At 46.3% G+C, this 23,203-nt stretch overlaps 1 protein-coding gene across 2 annotated transcripts; it reads right to left on the bottom strand.

Annotated features, from left to right (window-relative positions):
- Positions 1-390: 390 nt before the first annotated feature.
- Positions 391-22,931, bottom strand: LOC125299715 (cation-independent mannose-6-phosphate receptor-like). 2 transcript variants are annotated; one of them, XM_048251113.1, is made up of 13 exons: positions 22,831-22,931; positions 22,222-22,301; positions 20,923-21,129; positions 19,952-20,107; positions 19,668-19,826; positions 19,340-19,532; positions 19,034-19,186; positions 18,435-18,669; positions 3,232-3,365; positions 2,847-2,964; positions 2,246-2,392; positions 1,820-2,004; positions 391-1,688 (listed from the first exon to the last, which is right to left on the bottom strand). In XM_048251113.1, the coding sequence occupies exons 1-13, from the start codon at positions 22,874-22,876 to the stop codon at positions 1,498-1,500; spliced, it is 2,004 nt and encodes a 667-aa protein (XP_048107070.1). In that variant the 5' UTR covers positions 22,877-22,931; the 3' UTR covers positions 391-1,497. The 2 variants fall into 2 exon arrangements, with proteins under 2 accessions (XP_048107070.1, XP_048107071.1); XM_048251114.1 differs by lacking the exon at positions 22,222-22,301 and having other exon boundaries at positions 22,831-22,920.
- Between the last annotated feature and the right edge of the window lie 272 nt (positions 22,932-23,203).

The following is a 23,203-nucleotide window of genomic DNA, read 5'->3' as shown; positions in this document are numbered from 1 at the left end:
TGTCCGACCAAAGCCCTTTGTCCCAGATTACTCAGTTTGGCTGAGCGGCCAGGTCTAGGAAGACTGTTAGTTGTTCCAAAGTTTTCCAGTTCAGAATAATGGAGGCTACCGTGCTCTTCAGCACTTTCAATGCTGCAGAATTTCTTTTGTTTCCTTGACCAGATCTGTGTCTTCTCACAACCCTGTCTCGCAGGTCTACGGACAATTGGCTCGACTTTGTGGCTTGGTTTTCACTCAGACATACACCATCAACTGTGAGACCTTATACAAAGAGATGTCTGCCTGTCCTAATAATGGCCAATGAATTAATTTAGGCACAGGTGGACTCTAATCAAGTTGTAGAAGCATCTCAAGGACCATTGATAGAAGTAGGATGCACCAGAGCTCATATCAATTGCAAGTGTCATAACAAAGGGTCAGACTTTTATTTTTTATAAATTTACAGCATTGTGTGTAAATTGATGAGAAAAAAAAACCAAACCCATATGTACAAGGTCTTATGTACAAGGTCTTATGTGAGGTACAAGGTCTTATGTGAGATACAAGGTCTTTCTTAGGTCTTCTGTGAGATACAAGGTCTTATGTGAGGTACAAGGTCTTATGTGAGGTACAAGGTCTTATGTACAAGGTCTTTTGTGACGTACAAGGCCTGATGTGAGATACAAGGTCTTATGTGAGGTATAAGGTCTTATGTGGTGAGGCACATGGTCTGATGTGAGGTACAAGGTCTTATGTGAGATACAAGGTCTTATGTGAGGTACAAGATCTTAATGTGGTGAGGTAAATGGTATTATGTGAGGTACATGGTCTTAATGTGATGATTGTGGACATCCTGCAGACATTGTGATTCCATCTGGTTACTTGAAATATTCTTGAAACGTAATGTAATTTCACACCAGTTGAGCAGGAAAGGTTCAGCAAAAAAAAAAGATGCTATGAAACTATTTGATTGGTAATCACAATGGGGAGAAGATGCAAAAATGAAGTGATTTGTGCTACAGGCTCCCCCTGTTTCCCTTTGGGCTTGTCCATAGTCATGAGGTGACAACTTTGATATCAGATGAGATTAAAGGTAGGGTTTATGATGAATGACATTGCATTTGTTATTGTTTTAGGGGCAGGCCACAGTAAACACTTCAACACCCTCACCTACTGTACACATACTGTACACATTATATACACATGTGTGTACACATACACACATTCATACATGCACAAAACTTCCCTGGGCAGTTATCAATGAGAATAACAATTATTATAAACTGGGCGGCAGCTTCAAATGATCTGTTGCTGCAGAATGACCCAATGTGATTTGGGAGGAGATGTGAGTGTTGATCATATGGAGCACATGAAATGCACTTTCTTTTGACACCTGAACCAGAATCTCCCTTCTCTTTCTAGGTAGGCCTACGTGAACACCACCATCCATGCTGGCACACACATAACTGTTCACTAGAGTAGACTGACTACTGAAATCAGTAGAGTGCAGAGGGCCACTCACAAAAAGTCACACATTCTGGAGGTGTGCCACACAAACAGATACTGGCACAGGTCCGTCTCCAGCAGGAACTCTGGGATGCCCTCGCCGGCCTCGGGGTTGCAGTGGAACAGGATAGCCGACGAGGCCGTGTGCTTCCTGTCCCGTCCACAGGTCGACACGGACGGCACCAACACGTCCAGGTTCCCTCCTGCGGGAGGAGAAGGACAAAACCACTTCATTATGTCCGATGAGGTCATTACAAGATCCCCAAGATTAGGGAGGTCCATCTTTGATTGCTACTCAGCAGAATAAGATGGCTCCATGAGAGAGTGGGCTCACCTTTGATGTAGTACTTGGCCTTGCTGGAGGAGCCAATCTTACGGTGCCAATTACCGTTCACCTTCACCTGGCAGATGTAGGCCCCCATGCAGTTGGTGACCGAGCTGTTGGTGATGCCGGACAGCTGGATGTCGTAGACGTAGAGGTCTCCATTGGGTCTGATGTCCCCTGTGGCCTGGTGCAATCTGAGGACCAATAGACAAGTCATTCTAGGACAGTCTCATAAACCCTTGCAAGTCTCGTCTAAAAGGCATCACTCGTTCTAATGCTACAGATCAGCCTTGGATGGACATTTGCAATGCACATCACAGTAATACGTAACTATATTGAGCTTCAATGTGCAAGACCAAGACTGGGTGGATATGTGACCAGGATTTTAATTTCATAACATGTGTGTGTCTGTGTATGTGTGTGTGTGTGTGTTACCTGGTGTACAGGTCCCCCAGGTTAATTCGGGCTCCGGTGTCCGGGAGGGTGATGGTGCCATTGACCATTTCCACCTCCTGCTGCTCAACAGCACAGGCTGCTCGTGTCTCCCACTCCAACCAGAACTCACACGCGACAGGATCCTCTCTGTGCGCACACACACACACACACACACACACACACACACACACACACACACACGCACACACAACGATAAACAAGATCCAAATACTCTGGGAAGAGCCATTTACAAGGTGACAGGTCATGGTTACTGGTCCTTCAATTTATAACACTTAAGACAACATTCATAACATTTAAGGATAAACAAAACATCTTCGTCCCAGTCATATTTGCCTGCTCCCTATGATAGCCAAGACAGAGCAGAATTGTGCAAATCTTTTTGCCTTCTATTTTTGCAAACCCCTGCACATTTATATGGACGTGGCCTAGACTTCCAAATACCAGAGTTATTTATTTCAATGTGATGCCCAGTCTTTAGTGTGCCTAATTCAAGCCATATGCATTTGACATGAGGAAACCAGATTTCCTTGAAATGTTTATGCAGAACAGCCAATGTGCAGTGACACTTAGGGAGACTTACCTCTGGAGTTTTGGATGGCCAGTTATGGTGCTACATGTCAACTGAATTATAGTTTTGGCACGAAGGTCACTCCCACACACGGCATCTCCCATTGTGTAGTTAACCAGAATCTTCCCCTCTAGTATTGTGAAGAGAGAGAGTACTGGTTTATATTTTACACATTACAGTTTGGAGTGACAGTAATATAACAATTCTACAAAGCCACAGAACCCTTATTTCTCACACTCAAACCCTTTAATGTTCAAAGCTCTCCCATGGTTCAGACTACTGTATGATGAAATAATTGCAAATAGGTCCCCAAGGTCATGGTTAGACATGGGAAGGTGAAAGGTAACCCATACAGGTTATGATGAAGGATCTCAGCGAGACCTGATCCTGCACTCACCGCGGTACTCCAGGGTCTGGGTATGGACTAGGCCCAGGGTCTGGGTCTGGCCTTTGTTCTTGCGACACACAGTGGCCCCCTCTGGACAGTCAGTGAGCCCCCCGTGGATGCTTTGACACAGATTTATGTAATACCTGCAGAAGACACCAGAGATGGAACATGGGGGGCATTTTCCACTCGCCATGACAACAGGAGTGAGGGAGAAACAATAGGCAACAGAAACACATGTAAAGAAGGACAGCAAACCGTGTGCATGTATATTATGGGTGTCACGATTCTCCAAATCCTCGATTCGATGTAATTTTCGATTTTAAAGTCACGCGCCGATTTTTTTTTAGATCTTTTTAAATATTACTATTAATGCATTCCTTATGTTATTTACTCTTTTTGGCCTTTTCCTTTTCTGTTTCGGGGGGCTTTTATTTTGAAAACCGCTTTTTATTTTGAAACCGTTCCACCCGCGAGGTTGTAATGCAAACAGAACTAACATTAGGCTAAAACAGAGACGTGAACATAGTGAAATGAAACTACACAGAATGATAATTTGATTGTTTCAGCACACTCCGAAGAGACACTACACAAGGTTAGTGTAGTGTACTGCAGTTCAGCACGTGCATGTGTGTTTGTGCGTCTTCTTGGCATACATGCTGGACGTGAAATTGGGGGTGTGGCTGCATCATCGATTCTACTTTTAAGTTCGAAGTTCGAGATTAAGATGTAATTTCGATCGATTTCAATATAAAATCGAAATCGTGACACCCTTAATGTATATACATATATACTGTATATAGTACACACCAGACATGTGGACTCGAGTCACATGACTTGGACTCGAGTCAGACTCGAGTCATGATTTTAATGACTTCAGACTGGACTTGGTAAAATTCGGCATGACTTGCGACTCGACTTGGACTTGAATACTATTCACTCGAGACTTGACTCGGACTTTGCTTGAGTCAAACAATACATTTCCTGATCGTGGACCAGTCACCTCAAAGATGCTTTCACTTCCGCGACGAAAAAAACAAAACACGTAGTGGACACAACGGCAGAGCAGTGATCAGGGGCCTGTACTACGAAGCGGGGTTTCTGGCCTGTAACTTCGAGAGTAACTTGATCACGTGTGGCGTAACTTCCCGATTAACCCGTACTACGAAATGTGGATAGGTTTTAACCGAGGTATGCTGCCATGGCAATTTACGCTGCATCTCAAACCTGCTCTGACCAGGTTATGTTCTTGGTTAACCGGAGGTTTCCGTTAACCACACCCTTTATAAGTACCACCCCTCCACTAACAATTTCTCCCGAGACATGTCGGCGTGCCTGGATGATCCATACGACATTGGAGCGCAAATCATGAGGGACTCTCTTCGCAGGGCAAGGGGTTTTAGAGACCGCCAGAAAATATATATAGCCTACCCGGACGATATTCTCTATGAAGATATAGATTGTCAGCCGAGGGAATTCGTTATCTTTGTCAGATGATCTAGGAAGACGTCTCATAGCAATGCCCGTACGTGGACATTCATGTATTCAATCGGTGATGCAAGAATACTGTGTGTCCGAAAATAAATCAGACATAGGCCTACAGAATGCTGAACATCCGAGCAAGAATAGCCTAAAATAAATCGGACATAGCCTACAGTAGGCCTAATAAATAAAAATCACCATTTTAACAAACTTGTTGAATTGAATGTCATATTACTGTACCCTGCACATAAAGGCAACACATTTCCACAGCACCAGAATCCGACCGAATGCCTCCCTCAACCCCCTCCATAATCGGCCTTCCACTATTATTTGCGATGGCCAACTCCTCTGCTACTGTAAAACACTCTGGTGCCTTTCCTCCTACAGTAGTGTTCGAAGACACCTGTTTCTTGTTAGCTGTAAAACAGAGGCAAAGTGAAGGCTATAAGCTAGGCCTACATGTTTTCATAATTAAGAAATATTAATGCAAGCTATAACTATATAAACCTGCTATTCTGAATAATGTTTTTGTGTTTCATTTTCACCTGCTGCCATGTGCGTTTGGCAATGGTGTTGCATCTGAAATGTTCACAGGATTAGGCATACACTAAATCAGTCAATGGGGGCTACTTAAACATTCAATTATCCTTATTACTGTAATCTATATGCCCACTTCTGAATTGGGTTGCATCTGTAGGCCTTTCTATGAACTCAAATTAGGCTATTTAATTATTTCAACTCATTTCAGACATTCCGTAAGCTACTAATCCTCCGTAACACATATTTGAAGAACATGTGGGAATAAAACTTTACTTTTAGGCATTTAGGCTACCCAATCTGTAATACGTTGCCAACAGCCTTGCTTTGCTCACTGCCGACGTATTTGATTTTTGTCGTAGAGCGGGTTTAATTCCTCATAACTTGTTATAATAATTGTGCATTCCTCATCCGTAAAATAAGGTGATCGCGTCATCATTGAAAGTGGTGACTTGCGCTGCAACCCGCCCCTTTTTATGTGAACGCCATTGGTGGTTAACCCCCGCTCAACAAATCAACTTCATAATCAGCGTCGTGAGTACCGATTAACACCACTTCAGATAACCAGGTTTTGTCAACCCTGGTTTAACAAAGTAACCCTGGGTTACATCTGGGTAGGTTAAGCTCCCTTCGTAGTACAGGCCCCAGTGCTGCTGTTACCACCAAGCATCACGCACTGTGTGTAGGGCACCAAGAGACAGAGAAAGGACCAACATTAAATAAATAGTAGCTTTACTGCAAACTGGTTTGCACTCTTGTTAGAGAACGTTTACAATATCAAAATGCACCATCAGCATGTTACATAAAGATGATACTTTTCCGGTCCTCTCCATTAAGAATCAAATTGAACGTATGCTAGCCTACTCCATTTAATTGAGAACGCGTCTCAGTGCGCACGAAAGGGAGAGAAAATGAGTGGAAGGTTCCTGCTGGGCTGGCTTGTCATTGTTGATGATGATTGATATCTCCTTTTAAATATAAGAAACGTATAAAAGGAAATCATGAAGGCAACAAAGACGAGATTAGAGGAAATTGCGGATTTATTCGGTCCTCACTACTGTTATAAACTGTGAGAGCCAGGGCACTTTGACATAGGCTGCACTCACTGTGATTGGGAAAATGGAAAAGAATATAAAGTTGTCTTTGCCTTTGTGTAATGGAACTGGTGAGTCTTGAAGTCTTCAATAATTCGTTTACATGAAGCACATGATATTGTGCCGATTGAAACGAATTCCACTTGGTGGCTACTGGCTACCATGCAGGCTCACTTTGAAGATACAGGCTGTTGGTATACCTGCTGGGCATTGCTGCCTGACGCACCTCCACCAGTGCACTCTATGCAAGTGTGTTCCCCTATACACCTATGGGCAGGAACGGGTCATCAGCTGGGGACCACCAGTCACTGATGTTTAAACTCCTTTAACCCCAGTACATCTCTTGGTGGCGGAGCGATGGCTGGTATCTCTACCTGCCACCCCCTGCTGATGCCCTAGGTGTTCTGCCCCCACCCTCTATCTCTCCTCCTCAGCCACAGCCAGAAGCTGCCCCTCTCTGCCTCCTCCGGCAGTTCCTTGATGGCTTTCCCTGCTCCCTGCTCCTGTGCAGCCAATGTCTCGCGGCAGGCTTAACTGTTGAGGCGCCCACAAAGCCCCCTACACCCCACCTCAACAGGGCGTGTAATGGCTTTCCAGCCAGCCTCCTGACACTCTGCTGCCAGGTCTGCATACTTGGAACGCTTATGCTCATTGGCAGCCTCTATGCCTTGTTCCCACGGGACAGTAAATTCCACCATCAGGATGGTCTTGTCTGGAACTGACCACAAGATCAGATCTGGCCGGAGCGATGTTTCCACTATCTCCCTTGGAAAATGGAGCTGTCTCCCCAGGTCAACCCTCATGGTCCAATCACCACCGGGTGAGAGGACTCTTGGTGTTGCTGTCTGGTGGGTGGGTTTGGGATCTTCCCCAGCTCTAGCAAAGGAGATGTGCCGTCTCACTGGGGCAGGAGGTAGGCTGTTGGCCTGTTGTCTGCCTGCCTCTGCCACCTCTGCCAGCTTTTTCAGCACCAGGTCATGCCGCCACCTGTAGCGCCTTGTGACAGTGCCGTCTTGCATCCAGAGAGGATGTGCTGGAGGCTTCGCTTGATGGTGTTGCACAGGGGACAGCTTTCTTCAGCCCAAACCATAGGTTGAGGTTTCGGGGGCAAGGCAGAGTGTCATAGGTGGACTTGATTAAGAAGCTGAGTCTGGCTTGGGGGGTCTTCCACAGATTTGCCCATGACATGGGCCTGCCTGTGACGCCTTCCCAAGACATCCAGCCTCCCTGCCGCTTTGAGACACCGCTTGGACACGTGACGGTCTTGTTCCGCCCTTGCCACTTCTGCCACCACCATGGCTCTTCTCTGTTCCTTGGAGGCCTTGGACCAGAAGAGGGGGTCTCGCCCTCCCCAACCCTGCTCGACCCTCCTGGACTCTTCCCAGTGACCTCCTGGTGTTTTAACCTGCTGATGGCCATGTCAACCTCCTCCTGGGCTTTCCACTTCCTCCCTGTTATTACTTGGGCCAGCTGCTCTCACTAGCTGGTCAGTGGATTCCCTCAGCTCAAGCACCATTCGGAGCCTTTTTCCCTGCCTGTATCCCTGGCTGACGGACTGCAATGGCAGTTGGAGAATGTTCCTCCCGAATAGCCCCACATCTGACAGGCATCTTGGCAGTCCCAGCCACGCCTTGATGAACCCGCTTTGCTAACCTGTCCATCTTATCTGCCACTGAGGGGGGACCTCGCAGACATTTTCAGTGGCCACATCACCCTTTGGGTACAGTATGAATTGGTAAGTCCATACTTTGTACTTGCCAGGGAGCTGGCTCTCGCTGATCCTTGCCAAGCCTTCTGCAAGCTGCTTCCTCACTGCTTCCCCCATCTGCTTGTCGGAGAGGTCTGCCGCGTAGGTCCGACCGAGGCTACGGACGGCTTGACTAGCCAGCAACGGAATCTCCTCGCCACCTGCAATGAGGGTGGTGTGGTCGCTCCTGACCCCTTTCCTAAGGGACAGGCTGCGTGACTTTGCAGGTTTAATTCTCATCCTTGCCCAGGTCACAAGCTCGTCAATCCTCTTCAGCAGTCTCGCTGTGCATGCTGCTGTCTGGAGGATGGTGGTGATGTCGTCCATGTAGCCTCTCACTGGTGGCAGCCTTGGTCCAGATGGTAGCTGCCCCCCTCCTGCCATCTTCCTTGCTCCTATGAGGATGACCTCAAATGCTGCTACGAACAGGATGGGAGAGATAGAACATCCCATGGCAATGCCAACTTCCTGTCGTTGCCAGCTCGTGGTGAAGTCTTGATGTGTGCAGCACATCTGGAGGTCTGCGAAGTAGCTTGACACCAGGGCGCGAATGCAGACAGGGATATGGAAGAAGTCCAGGGCATACTCAATTAGCTGGTGGGGAACTGACCCAAGATGCATTGGCGCAGGTCTAGCCACACCACATGCAGGTCGCTTTTTCTCTTTTTTTGCTCGCTGGATCTGCTCCCATATCACTGCAGAGTGTTCCACGCACCCTGGGAAGCCTGGCACCCCAGCCTTCTGGCAGCTGGTGTCGATGTACCCGTTGTTTGTGAGGTAGCTGGTCAACCTCCTGGCTAGGATGGCAAAGAAGATCTTGCCTTCGACGTTCAGGAGCGCAATACTCCTAAACTGACCGATGGTGGTGGAGTTAGCCTCCTTCGGGATGAAGACAGTGGCTGCTCTTTGCCACTCTGTCGGGATGACTTGGTTCTTCCAGGCCACTCTCAAGAGCTTCCATAGATGTTTCAGGACCCCTGGGCAATACTTGTACAGCTTATAGGGTATACCGTTGGGGCCTGGTGCTGAGGCTGCCCTTGCTTTCCGAACAACCTCTGCTGCCTCACTGAGCTTGGGCAGAGCAGTGTCGAATAGGTGAGCTGGCGGAGCTGGGCGAGGAACATACCCTGGTGGTCCTAGCGGGGTTTGTCTTGCTGGGTCGCTGTAGAGCTCCTTGAGGTAGTTCTCCAGCTCTGACTGACTGATCTCCAGCTTCCCACTCCTCTTATCCTCAAGCAGCCGTCTTGCATGCTGGTAGGGGTTCCTGAAGAAGCTACTTCTCTCCTTCTCCTTCCGCCTTCTGCGCCTGCGGATGCGCTCCGCCCTCCGTAGGCTGGCGATGCTCTTTTTCACCTCCTCCCACAGTGGCTTCAGGCCCTCCTTCTCCTCTGGACTCCCCTTCCTCCACTGTTTTCGAAGATGACGCCGCCTCTTCACCAGTGCCTCAATCTCCCTCTCCCTCCTCCCCTTCTGCTTTGGGCCGGTGCTCCGCTTTGCTGCCAGTGTCCCAAACCTGCCTCTGCATTCTTCATACAGTATGTCCCCAATGTTGTTCAGCTTGGTCTCCACCTGCCCGCGTAGTGAGTGTTCTAGGATGATGCTGAGGTCCTTGTCCAGCTGCTGCCAAACTGCGGTCTCATTCGCTTTTGGCCATTTCACTGGTTGCCTCCTCCCTGGTTCTTTCCTTTCAGTCCTCGGTCCTGGTTCTTGGGTGTCTGAACGTGAAGGTGTTCTGGGGTCCGTTGGTGTCCTAGTGGTGTTATCAGTGCCACCTTCATAGGAATCAGTGTTCACCAAGGTCCCTCCTGCCTCTGCCACTTGCCTTCCCTCTGCAACGTTGGATCCCTCAGCTCTGTGGTTTGCGACCTGGCTCTGGTGTCCTAAGCCCCCTGAAAGTGGTCACCTTCTCCCATCCACACATGCATCTTCTCATAATCCTACAATCATTGCCTTGGTCCGTTCCGGTCGTTGCCATAGAGTCTGTCTGGTTTGGCCCTTCTTCCACCCCGCCTCTCGGAGGGCCTTCGAGTTGTTTTCATAATTCACTTTTAATTGCAAACAGAAAATGTCTAGCAAGCATCATGTCATTACATGCTTTTATTTCCAAAGGAATGAAAGCTGTTTGTGCCAACCTAATATCATGCTTATCATTGTTAATATTGTGCTATACATGTGGCACAAACAATGTTACAGTTTGTGGACTAGCCATAGCTAGGCTATATTTGAACGGAGCTAAAAAGATCATTAGGAGAACGTGTGGACAGTGGCACACAATGGGCTTAAAGTGCATCATTTACAAATAAGGTAAACAGCATCACATACTTTAAAACAAAATTACTGTGTCATTATTATCATTTAAATAATATAGAAGTGTTTTATTTTTACCTTTGTGGTTACTCAGTAATTTTGTGATTTATGCTGTATTTAATATGCCATAAGAAGCTTTAGTATTTAGGGAGAAAATGTAGGCTACTTTTTAACCGCAATTAATCTAGATTAATTCATTTCAAAATATGAGGTTAATTAGTTATTTTTTAATCGTTTGACAGCCCTAATAAAAACGTAAAATATTTAACCGCAGCAATTTACTAATGTAGCCTATGTGACGATTCTTCTCGTCACCATTTATTGTAATTGTTCTGCCCAAATAAGTTGTGTGTGCTAAAAAATGACTAAGTTGTATTTTCTCTATGTTAAGGTCATTTATGTAGTTGTATTGTTGCTATTGTGGGGCTTTTGTTCTGACACTGATTGCTATTGGGTAGATCGGAACGTTAGAAGGAAGTGGTAAGAAAGCAGGAAGAATAAGAACGTAAACAAATGCATGGTTGCTACTATTTTACCTCGTGTGTAAAATCTCTTTTAATCCGTTGGATTGAGCCTTCAGAAAGCAATGACTGTAAGTGCTATGAGTTTTGTACATGTTTAGAGTTTTTGTATGAATGCTTTCGAGGAATTTTGATTATTAGATTACCTGCGTGTGTGTGATTATGATCGCGTTAGCATGTTAACTTGTAGGCTAAGCGTCAATAACGTCATACTATGCTACTGTTGCTATATATAGCATACTAAGTGTATTTTCCGTTTTTCTCTTCTTTTTTGTAGTTTCACTCCAATTCAATGTTGTCAAATTGACTTTATGCTGCAAACGAAGTCAATAAAAGGAGCAAGCACGCTCAGTTTCCTGGCTCTTGAAAAGGAGTTTGGCTGCCTGTTTAATCTATGTTAACACTGAGGAAGTACAACACATAGTGAGAGCAGAACAGTGAAAAGTCATACCGTCAGAAGGACTTGACAGCTACAGATATGGAGACCCACACAGCAGATAAAGATGAAAAGGCACCATCAGTGGCTGGCTCTAAGCATTCATCCTCCTCCAAGTGTTCAGTGGCTAGCGCTGCCGCCAGAGCCAGGGCTACAGCTGAAGCGGCGAACCAGGGCTACATTTGTACGAAAGGAGCTAGAAATGAAAAAGCAGAGAGCCAGATTAGATCTGGAAAAGGCTACACTAGAAGCGAACCTAGAAGCCCTAGAAATAGAAAAGACAGCGGCTGCCGCCAATGCAGAGGCTGAAGGAATGTGAGGACATATGCAACAGGAGTGGCGTCGAACCACAGGAGACTATGAGGCGGACAGTGGCATATGTGGAACAACAGGCTCAGGTCAGCTTTAACCCCCACGCACCCCCTCCAGATACATCACCTCCTCTCCGTATTAAAGTGTCACCACCAACAAGACAGGTAGCCCCCGTGTTAAGCTCTGCATATCCCCACGACGCACCATCTGCATATTCATCCACACCACAGAGTGAGTACCTACCTGCATCAGAGCACCAGCCACACCTGCCTCACCACCGCAGCTCATACCCTCACTCTGCATATAAAGCTCGTCAGCAGCAAGGCTATTCTTCATTCAAGCAGGCCAGTTATCCCTACCATTCACCTAGGAACGACATACAGGACCCTCCTGTCACTCCAGCTGCTGACATGATAGACTTTGCTAAGTATCTGGCCCGCAGGGAGTTAGTAACTACAGGGCTCACTAAATTTGATGATCGGCCTGAGAGCTTCAGAGCGTGGCAGTCCTCTTTCCTTAACGCCACTCAGGGTCTAGAGTTAACTGCCAGCGAAGAGCTAGATTTGCTGGTAAAATGGCTCGGAAAGGAGTCCTCTGAACATGTTAAGAGAATTCGAGTAGTCCACGTCACAAACCCTCAAGCTGCTCTACATTTGTATTGGTCAAGACTCCAAGAGTGCTATGCCACCCCCGAAGTGATAGAGAGCACGCTATTCAAGCGGCTGGACAGTTTTCCTCGTCTCACTTCAAAAGATAGCACGAAGCTAAGAGAACTTAGTGACCTGCTCATGGAGCTACTCTCAGCTAAAGCGGATGGCTACTTACCTGGCCTTAGTTACCTCGACACGCCACGGGGCATTAATCCCATCGTTGAAAAGTTGCCACAAAACCTACAAGAGAAATGGCTTTCTACCGGTTCAAGATATAAAGAACAACAAAGAGTTTTCTATCCTCCATTTGCTTTCTTTGTTGACTTTGTTCGCAGTCAGGCAAAGGCCAGAAACGACCCCAGCTTTATCTTGACCAGCAACAGCCATAGCCATAACCGCAGTGAAAGGCCCATAGCGAAGCATGATGGCGTTAGGACTGCTATATCTGTCCACAAAACAGATGTGTTCACAACAGTGGATTCAAACTCAACCCATAAAGCAGAGACAGATAGTAATAGTGATCCAGCTAAGCACTGTCCACTCCAAAATAAGCCACATCCTCTGGAGAAATGTAGAGCCTTTAAAATGAAGCCGTTGACAGAACGCAAAAAGCTCCTAAAAGAACACAGACGATGTTTCAGGTGCTGCTCTGCTGTCCACATGGCAAAGGAGTGTCCAGTGGAGCTGAAATGCAACGAGTGGGAAAGTGACAAGCACTGTACGGTTATGCATCCAGACACTGACCTCTCACGAACGACATCTCCTGTGGTGGAGCCAGACAGAGAACAGCGAAACTCTCCTCCAGAGGTAACTTCAAGGTGCACTGAAGTCTCTTGGAGATGGTCTCCGGCTTTCGGTCATGCGCAAAAATATGCTTGGTGCAGGTCTTCCCACGAGGCAAAAGGGAACGTGCAGTCAAGATGTACGCCATCCTTGATGACCAGAGCAACCGCTCGCTGGCCAGGAATGAGTTTTTCCAGCTCTTCGGCATCCAAGGTAGCCTTTCACCTTATCTTATGAAGACCTGTGCAGGCACCACTGAAATGATCGGAAGGAAGGCAGTCGGTTTCCAGATAGAAGCAATGAACGGTGAAGTGTGTTTGGATTTGCCTCCACTCATCGAATGTAATGAGATCATGAGCAACAGATCAGAAATCCCTTCACCAGAGGTCGCTCTTTCCCATGCTCATTTGAAACCTGTAGCTCCTTACATCCCAGAGCTTGATCCTGAAGCACAGATTTTGATCTTATTGGGTAGAGACATTATTCGTGTGCACAAGGTGAGGCAGCAGATTAATGGGCCTAACAATGCACCTTTTGCCCAACGTTTGGATTTGGGGTGGGTCATAGTTGGGGAAGTTTGCATCGACAGCGCCCGTAAGCCCACCGTAGCTGTGTACAAGACTAACGTCCTGCAGAACGGACGTCCATCTTTCTTGACGCCATGTCAAAATCACATCCATGTTAAAGAAAAGGCAAGCTACGGCGGGGAGCACAGGCATGGTCCCTCCACTCATCTCTCCAGCCATTCAGTCAATCAGACAGCCAGTTTGCCTGCTGAAGACAAACTTGGACTTCATGTGTTCATGAGAACAGCTAATGACAACAAACCTGCTTTGTCCTTTGAAGATGAGACGTTTCTGGAGACCATGCACAAAGAGTTCAACAGAGACGAACAAAACAGCTGGATCGCTCCCCTGCCATTCAGGTCACCCAGACCACAGCTTCCAAATAACCGTGCTCAAGCCCTCTCTCGGTTCCACTCCTTGCAGCGCACGCTGAACAAAAACCCTGACATGAAAGAACAGTTCGTAGGCTTTATGGAGAAACTCTTTGAGAATGGACACGCAGAAGAAGCACCCTCTCTCCACAACAATACAGAGTGTTGGTACTTACCCATTTTTGGCGTGTACCACCCCCAAAAGCCGGGCCAGATTAGAGTTGTGTTCGACTCGAGTGCACAAGAAGACGGCGTCTCTCTGAACAGTGTCCTGCTCTCAGGCCCCGACTTAAATAACTCCCTCCTTGGAGTACTGTTAAGGTTCAGAAAGGAACTCATTGCGTTGACAGCTGACATCCAACAAATGTTCTATGGCTTCTTAGTGAGAGAAGACCACAGAAATTATTTAAGATTCCTCTGGCACAAGGACAACGATTCGACGAAAGAGGTAACGGAGTACCGCATGCGAGTGCATGTGTTTGGGAATAGCCCTTCACCTTCAGTGGCTATATATGGGCTACGGAGAGCCGCTCAAGTGGGTGAAAAGAAGTATGGATCCGACTCACGCCACTTCGTCGAGAGACACTTTTACGTGGATGATGGGCTCATCTCCCTCCCGACTGAAGCTGAGGCCATTGATTTGCTCAAACGCAAGCCTTCCCCCCTGAAGAACTGGCTGCGGGCCTAAAAGACTTAGGCCTGGATGAAGAAGCTCTGCCCATACAAAGAAGCCTTGGTTTGTACTGGGACATTGACTCTGATACTTTTACATTCAGAGTGTCAGTCAGTGACAAGCCGTTTACCCGCCGTGGAGTTCTTTCCATAGTCAACAGCCTCTTCGACCCGTTGGGTTTCGTTGCACCAGTGACCATTCAGGGACGAGCACTGCTGAGAGAACTCTCCAGTGAAGTCCATGACTGGGATGCCGAACTTCCTGTGGACAAGCTGAACAAGTGGGAAACATGGAAAAGGTCACTACAAGATCTGAGTAGCCTCCATCTCCCACGCTCATACATACAGCAGTCCCTCTCCAGCAACACGTACACTGAGCTTTGTCTCTTTTCAGATGCCTCAAACTGGGCCATAGGAGCAGTGGCTTACCTGAGGGTCATCACAACAGATGGTCAGTGTAGAGTGGGCTTTGTGCTGGGGAAAGCAAAGTTATCTCCCCAGCCAGAGCCAACTATCCCTCGCCTTGAACTATGTGGGGCTGTGCTGGCCGTGGAAATGGCTGAACTGATCCTGGAGGAGCTCGACCACAAGCCAGATGCAGTGAAGTTTTACTGTGACAGCAAAGTGGTGTTAGGATATATACACAATGAGTCTAAGCGATTCTTTGTATATGTACATAATCGTGTTCACCGCATACGACAAACAACCTCTCCTCAGCAGTGGAACTATGTGCCTACAGACCAAAATCCAGCTGATCTGGCAACCAGGTCTGTGCCTGCATCACAGCTCACCAACACCATGTGGTTTACAGGACCAGACTTCCTTTACAAGCCACAGCAGTCTGAAACACCCAAGTCTTTCCAGTTAGTAGATCCTGAATCAGATGTAGATGTGAGGTGTCAGCTGACCACCCTTGCTACTCATATAAGTGAAGGTAAACTCACCTCAGAGAGGTTCCAGCGCTTCTCCACTTGGGAGTCTTTGCTGAGAGCAATTTCTTTCTTGATCCATCAAGCTTCGTCGTTTAGGTCAGGCCTTTCAGATGCATGTAAAGGATGGCACCTGTGCAAAAAGCCCCGTACTCCCAAAGAGCTAGCCGCAGCAAAGCAGGTCATACTCAAGTCTGTCCAGCGGGATGCTTATCCAGAAGAGTATGCAGCACTGCAAGAGAAAAGAGCAATTTCAAAGTCAAGTGTGCTCCTAAACCTTGATCCTTTCGTGTGCAACGGCCTCTTGAAGATGGGAGGACGTCTGAGACATGCATGTGTTGAGCTTGAAGAGAGACATCCAATCATTCTCCCTAAGCAAAGTCATGTCACAAAGTTAATGGTGAGTCATCTCCACACAAAAGTGCAACATCAAGGGCGACAGTTTACGGAGGGGGCCGTGAGAGCTGCGGGCCTATGGATTGTTGCCGGCAAGAGGCTTATAGGCTCAGTCATCCACCACTGTATCACCTGCCGTAAGCTGAGAGGGAAGCTCGAGGTCCAAAAGATGGCTGACCTCCCACCAGAGCATCTAAGCTCATCCCCACCATTCACACATGTAGGGTTAGATGTTTTTGGGCCCTGGAATGTGATCACCAGACGTACCAGAGGTGGCGCAGCTCAGAGCAAGCGGTGGGCTATACTCTTTACATGCATGAGCACCAGAGCTGTGCATATAGAGATCATAGAATCCATGGACTCGGCCAGCTGCATCAACGCTTTGAGAAGGTTTTTTGCTTTAAGAGGGCCAGCAAAGCAGCTGAGATCAGATCGAGGTACAAACTTTGTTGGAGCCAGTTCTGAACTGGGTATGAGACAGAATGACCCATGCCAAGTTAGCATTCTAAAATACCTTCATGAAAATGGGTGTACATGGGAGTTCAACCCTCCGCATGCATCTCACATGGGTGGCGTATGGGAGCGCATGATTGGCGTAACCCGCAGGATACTTGACTCCATGCTGCTACAAACTAAGCATACTTACCTGACTCATGAAGTGCTGTGTACCTTAATGGCAGAGGTATCTGCTATAATCAATGCAAGACCATTGGTTCCTGTCTCCTCCGATCCCTCCTCACCATGGCTGCTGACTCCTGCAATGCTTTTAACCCAAAAACCAGGGGTGCCTGCTCCAGCTGGCATTTTCACTGAAAAAGATCTCTTCAAGTCTCAGTGGAGGCAAGTGCAGGCACTAGCAAGTGAGTTCTGGTCGAGATGGAGAAAAGAATATCTCCACACTCTTCAACCAAGGCGGAAATGGCGCACAGCATACCGAGATCTGCAGGCTGGGGATGTTGTGTTACTTAAAGAGAGCCAGTCCCCCCGCAACGAGTGGCCTATGGGTCTGGTCACCTCCACCTTTCCAAGCTGTGACGGGAAGGTCAGAAAGATAGAAATCAAGACTGCATCACATGACAAAGCAAAGACATTCTTAAGGCCTGTCTCAGAGGTTGTGTTGCTCTTGCCGAAGGAAAGTCAACGCTCAAGTGAGGACGGTTAAGTCTTTAGGTGGCATATATGCATGCCAGACGGGGAGTGTTCTGCCCAAATAAGTTGTGTGTGCTAAAAAATGACATGAAATGAAAAGTTGTATTTTTTCTATGTTAAGGTCATTTATGTAGTTGTATTGTTGCTATTGTGGGGCTTTTGTTCTGACACTGATTGCTATTGGGTAGATCGGAACGTTAGAAGGAAGTGGTAAGAAAGCAGGAAGAATAAGAACGTAAACAAATGCATGGTTGCTACTATTTTACCTCGTGTGTAAAATCTCTTTTAATCCGTTGGATTGAGCCTTCAGAAAGCAATGACTGTAAGTGCTATGAGTTTTGTACATGTTTAGAGTTTTTGTATGAATGCTTTCGAGGAATTTTGATTATTAGATTACCTGCGTGTGTGTGATTATGATCGCGTTAGCATGTTAACTTGTAGGCTAAGCGTCAATAACGTCATACTATGCTACTGTTGCTATATATAGCATACTAAGTGTATTTTCCGTTTTTCTCTTCTTTTTTGTAGTTTCACTCCAATTCAATGTTGTCAAATTGACTTTATGCTGCAAACGAAGTCAATAAAAGGAGCAAGCACGCTCAGTTTCCTGGCTCTTGAAAAGGAGTTTGGCTGCCTGTTTAATCTATGTTAACACTGAGGAAGTACAACACATAGTGAGAGCAGAACAGTAGTCATTAACCATGACCTTGGGTTCCCTTATGAGTTGCCACTGGCAGACAGTCTAATAATTGTTTGCAGGCAAATCTGTGGCCTATCGCAGTGAAATGCCATCAGTAAAATTATTACTCATCCTTACAGTGGATGCCGCAATTTGGAAAAAACAATATATATTTGCTGCTGTGCTGAGTGTCATGTAGCTATCCATTTCGTACAGATTACTCCACGATGCTCATGCGATATTTCACAGGTATGCACATGCATATATCGCAAAAGATTTCAAGACAGAACCATTGAACATATTTTAATCTGTATTTATAAAAAAAATACTGTAGATTAGATTGATGTGTTAAAATTATGATCGATAGTCTAATAATGCCATTATTAAGTGAAGAGTACCTGATGACTTGTTCAGGACTTGAAAAAGATTGGGACTTGGACTTGGACACGACTTGGCTTTGATGTGACTTGGACTTGCTCTTCTCTGTCTTTACTTGGGACTTACTTGTGACTTGCCAAACAGTGACTTGGTCCCACCTCTGGTACACACGCACACGTTACAATCAGAGAGAAAGGGGGACTCACTGGTCAGTGCCGCTGCTGAACTTCCAGGGCTCGGTGAGGGAGGAGAGGGTGCGCAGGTCGTAGGTCTTGTGGAGGCTCACCAGCTGGCACTCCATCTTCTTAGGGGTGCAGACGGCGCTGGTGATCCACCGGAAGGTGCTGGAGCAGCCCTTCGTCTCGCTCAGAAGCTCCGGGCTGCCCCGCCCCGCCGTCCGGTTGCACGTGAACAAGATAGTGGACTGACGCTTCGTGCTCTCTGCCAACGAAACAAGTACAGCGCCATGCCGTCCATCAGAGAGTGTAACAAAGGGCTTTGGACTAGTTGCTCATACAGGTTATGATAAAGCTCATGAAACACCATTTGAATTGTTGAATTTCCCCTAGGGATCAATAAAGTATCTATCTATCTATCTATCTATCTATCTATCTATCTATTTGCAACCTCCCTTGACAGCCGCTGTGTGTGTCTGCTCTCGACCCCTTATGTGTTTTAATAGTCATTGCCTGTGGAAATGTGGAAGTCTAGGCATGTTTGATAACGTTTAGGTAGTAGTGCTTCATTGAATCCATTTAACTGAGCCGTTTTCCATTGCTTTGCCTGATGTGTGAGCAAGTCTCACCTGTAGCGCAGTTACCCCATTGGTGGTCCTTGTTCCAGTCACTGGTGATGGGGCACCATAGCCGCTGTTCAGTCATGCCTTCAGTGGTGCATTCTGTTAAGGTCTTCTTCAGGTATTGCGAGGGGAAAACGCACATATCCCCCTTGTCTGTTACTGTAGAGGAAAACACAGTCACTTCACATAAGTCAGCAGAACTTGTTGCATGTTTAGTCAGGTCCTGGGAATGGTGCAAAACCACACTGTGAACAGACTATTTGGCACCGGAGGTCAGAGTTACAGTGAGGGTCACAGTGGGAAATGCCTGACCTGGAGGACACGGATCCCCGCCTGCGTAGGTCATGATGACGGTCTGGTCCTGGCGCTTGTAGTCCAGACTCATGGCTTTGCTGTGGCCGAAAGAGACGCCCGAGGCCCCGTCCATCTGACACACGGCGCTGTTGTTACAGGCCGAGTCAGGGATGGAATCACACACGTTTATCTTGTAGGAGCTGGCGGGCACCTGGAGGACAGCAGGAAATCACTGATTTTCCCAACCACATGTGTAATACGCCATTGGGAGTTGTGTGTGCATGCATTTGTGTGTGTGTGTGTGTACGTTTAGGGGGAGGGGGGGGGGGGTGTTAAGAACACATACCTGCACGAGCCCTGACAGAGAGGTCAGGTTGAAGGTATACTGCAGCTGGGAGACATGGAGAGAGCAGCCACTGGTGGTCAAGATCTCTGGGCAGACAACAGGAGTGGCCCACTCAAACACGTACAGACACTGCTGCTGTCGGATCATCTGAGGAGTACCCTGACAGACACACACACCCATACACACACATTTATCACTCTGACTAAATAGTGCCATGAATATACACCTTTCCATTACACCAGTGGCGTTGGCACAGACTGCAGAGTCTCAGGTGTGCATCTTACCAGATCAGTGCCTGACTGGCAGCTGAAGATGACTTTGGACGTGTAGTTCAGGGAGGTGTTCTGGCTGCAGGGGGTGGTGCTCTGGAAGACCATCTCCACGTTGCCCGTGTTGCTGTTGTACTCTGGAGTGGATTGGGATGTGATTCGCCCAATATCCTAACCAGGACAAATACAGGACAGGTGTAAACACACTGGTCAAACTTTGACATTTGACACATGCTACTGATTGTTACAAATGCAAACTAAGTAAATAAAGTTGGGTTACTCAAGCAAGCAGTAAAGCTAATAACCAGATATTAGTACAAGAAGTGTCTGCTAAATGTAATGTAATGTAAAACACTGGACATATTTGTATTAATATATTTTGGTGATATTTGATGATATTCCATGACTTTGCCCTATAAATAAGCAAATTCCCTGACTTTCTGGAATAGACAGAATTCCATGATATTCCAGCAATTCCATGACCCGTGGGAACCCTGCTCTTTTCTAACTCTGGGGCGACTCAACAGTCAGTCAGCATCACAGCTAGTGCTTTTGAAGTGGGCTTGGTCTGTGCAAGAAGAGTATAAGTATATATACTTTTTTGATCCCGTGAGGGAAACTTGGTCTCTGCATTTAACCCAATCGGTAAATTAGTGAAACACAAACAGCACACAGTGAACACACAGTGAGGTGAAGCACACACTAATCCCGGCGCAGTGAGCTGCCTGCTTCAACGGCGGCGCTCGGGGAGCAGTGAGGGGTTAGGTGCCTTGCTCAAGGGCACTTCAGCCACGGCCCACTGGTCGGGGCTCGAACCGGCAACCCTCCGATTACAAGTCCAGAGTGCTAACCAGTGGGCCACGGCTGCCCACAATAATGTGGTTTATATACTGACTGAAACACTATTCTGGTACAGGCCTGAAAATGTAACATAACTTTATGATGTCTACATGAATATGCATGCAGAGTAAGGGCAGGTAACTCACAATGGGCTGGCCTTTGTCAGGGTTCATGCACACGGCCGCTCCTGGGGGACAGAGGACTCCGGGGATGGGGTTGAGGGGCTGGCAGATGTTGATGTAGAAGTCAGGCGAGTTCTCATTGTCCTTGTCCGTGGCCAGGTAGGATCCAGTGGTGTGAATCAGAGGACGCAGGTCGATCAGGTCCTTGCCTGTCCACACGGAGCACCTCACCTGTACAGGTAACACAGGACCACATCAGACCTTACGTCAGCACAAGGCTGCCTGAGTTAGCACAAGCTTCCTTTGGACTTCACTTTTAAATAACAAGAGAGGAGAGAATTTCTACTATACTATACTATGGGCCTCTGGTGCCAATAATACATTCACACTTAAGATTGTGCTGTGCACTTTCTACACGAAACATGGTATTAATGATGGGAAAACATGGACAAGCATACCTCTGTGTGTGATCTCAAGGTGGCATTCAGATTATATTTATGATTTGCAGATTGGCAACATCATGAGGAACTGATCATTTTAACAGCAAGGAGGTTGGTGCTGATTTTAGAATAATTTATCATTCAAAATATGAATTGTTATCAACATTCAAAGTGACATTTGATATTACTACTTTTGTTGCTTGGATGGCCGGTCTTAAGGTACAGAAACCAATAATATATTAATTTAAAAACTCTCATTAAACTCAAATGAAAACCTAGACTTGGTTGTTGCCCACTGTAAACAAAGAGCACATGGCACACGATGGCACACGATGGCTTCTTGACAGATGTTCCATTTAGGGAAAAGAATACTACTCAGTAACTCCACATTCCAGAGGCCTCACGTGTGTTAACTCGATGCCACCTGTCCCAAATCAGTAATTACAGTATGCATGCGTAGATGAAGCACATGTGAGCTACGCAGACTGGTTAGTGAACACAGAGTCAGGCTCGGTTAGCATGTGTAATCAGTAATAGGCATCAGTGCCTCAGGCACTTCATTTCTGATTAAGATCTATTATGTGTTTGTGTTTCTCAAGTTGACGAGGAAGTGGCCACTGAAACACCACTACGGTCAACAGGGTTCAACACTCAACACTGGGAACACAAATGAAATATATTTGTTTATTTGGATTAATGCAAATGCTGTCGTATGCAATCACATACAAGGCTAAAGGAAATAATGTTGTACCATAATCCAGTAACTAAGCCCATGGAATAAAATAGAGAGTATTTGACAACCATTTACTACAATCCTCTCCTTTCACAAATTCAGTCAGGAACTAGTTCTAAAGGAGTGATAGAAATGGAGAGTGGATTTAACCTCCACGGCTGCCGTGTTCACTGAATATGCCCCATCAGTTTTAGTGTAATCATCAAGGACATTTGAAAGCACTTCAGTGACTAAAGAGACAGAGGAGAAAACATTGATTACTATGCCCCTATTGTCTGAAAATCAAATAAGAGCTTGCACAGTTTGAATGTTTGCTAACATACTGTACAATTGGGAAAGCAATGGTATAATGATTTTATCAAACTGCCAAATCTCATTGTAACTGGCAGACTTCTTTTACAAAGATGTACGGATTAACAGATTGCTTAATTGACATTTCTGTGACAATATATGAAACAGAATCACTTGGCTAGTCAAACCCTATATGGAACACCTCTAATGATCCCAGTATAAAAGTAGTCATCACATTTTACATTACTACATTACTTTGTGGTTGCAGTATATGTGTAACTATATTGAGAAAACATTTTTGATGAAAACTATCAATGTGCAACATGACTTCTCCAGTGTAAGACACATAGTATTGGAAAAACAATTACATCATGAGATGAACTCCAAATACAGATGGAAAATGAAATGGCAAATATCAGTTTCCAGATGTACATGTAAATGTAAAGTGGATTTATTGATTTATCTTACCTGTACAGAGCAGCGCACATGTTAAAAGAAATTTGGATGTGTCCATGTTGTGGCAGGAAGAGCCACCGCAACCAGGCCCTTACATGGATTTGGAGTCTTTTAAACCATGTCAGTAAGACAAATAGATAGATCTCACTCATCTGTCAATCATTGTCCTGACAAGAACAGGGTGCAGAGGTCAATATTTGGGCCAATTTGCTATAGAGGTCTCAACCCAGATTTCTGTCTATCTCAGGAATGACATTGTGATGTAAATAAATGTTGTTAATAGAGCCAAAAGTATATTTTCGACACATACTTAGTGTTTCACTTTTTCTTAATCGATGTACACACTTCACAATTGAGCATAAACACATCAGGCATAAAGGATCAG

This window comes from Alosa alosa, chromosome 8 (assembly GCF_017589495.1).
Source record: "Alosa alosa isolate M-15738 ecotype Scorff River chromosome 8, AALO_Geno_1.1, whole genome shotgun sequence".
NCBI lineage: Eukaryota > Metazoa > Chordata > Actinopteri > Clupeiformes > Clupeidae > Alosa > Alosa alosa.
This window is presented reverse-complemented; position numbering and strand designations above follow the sequence as displayed.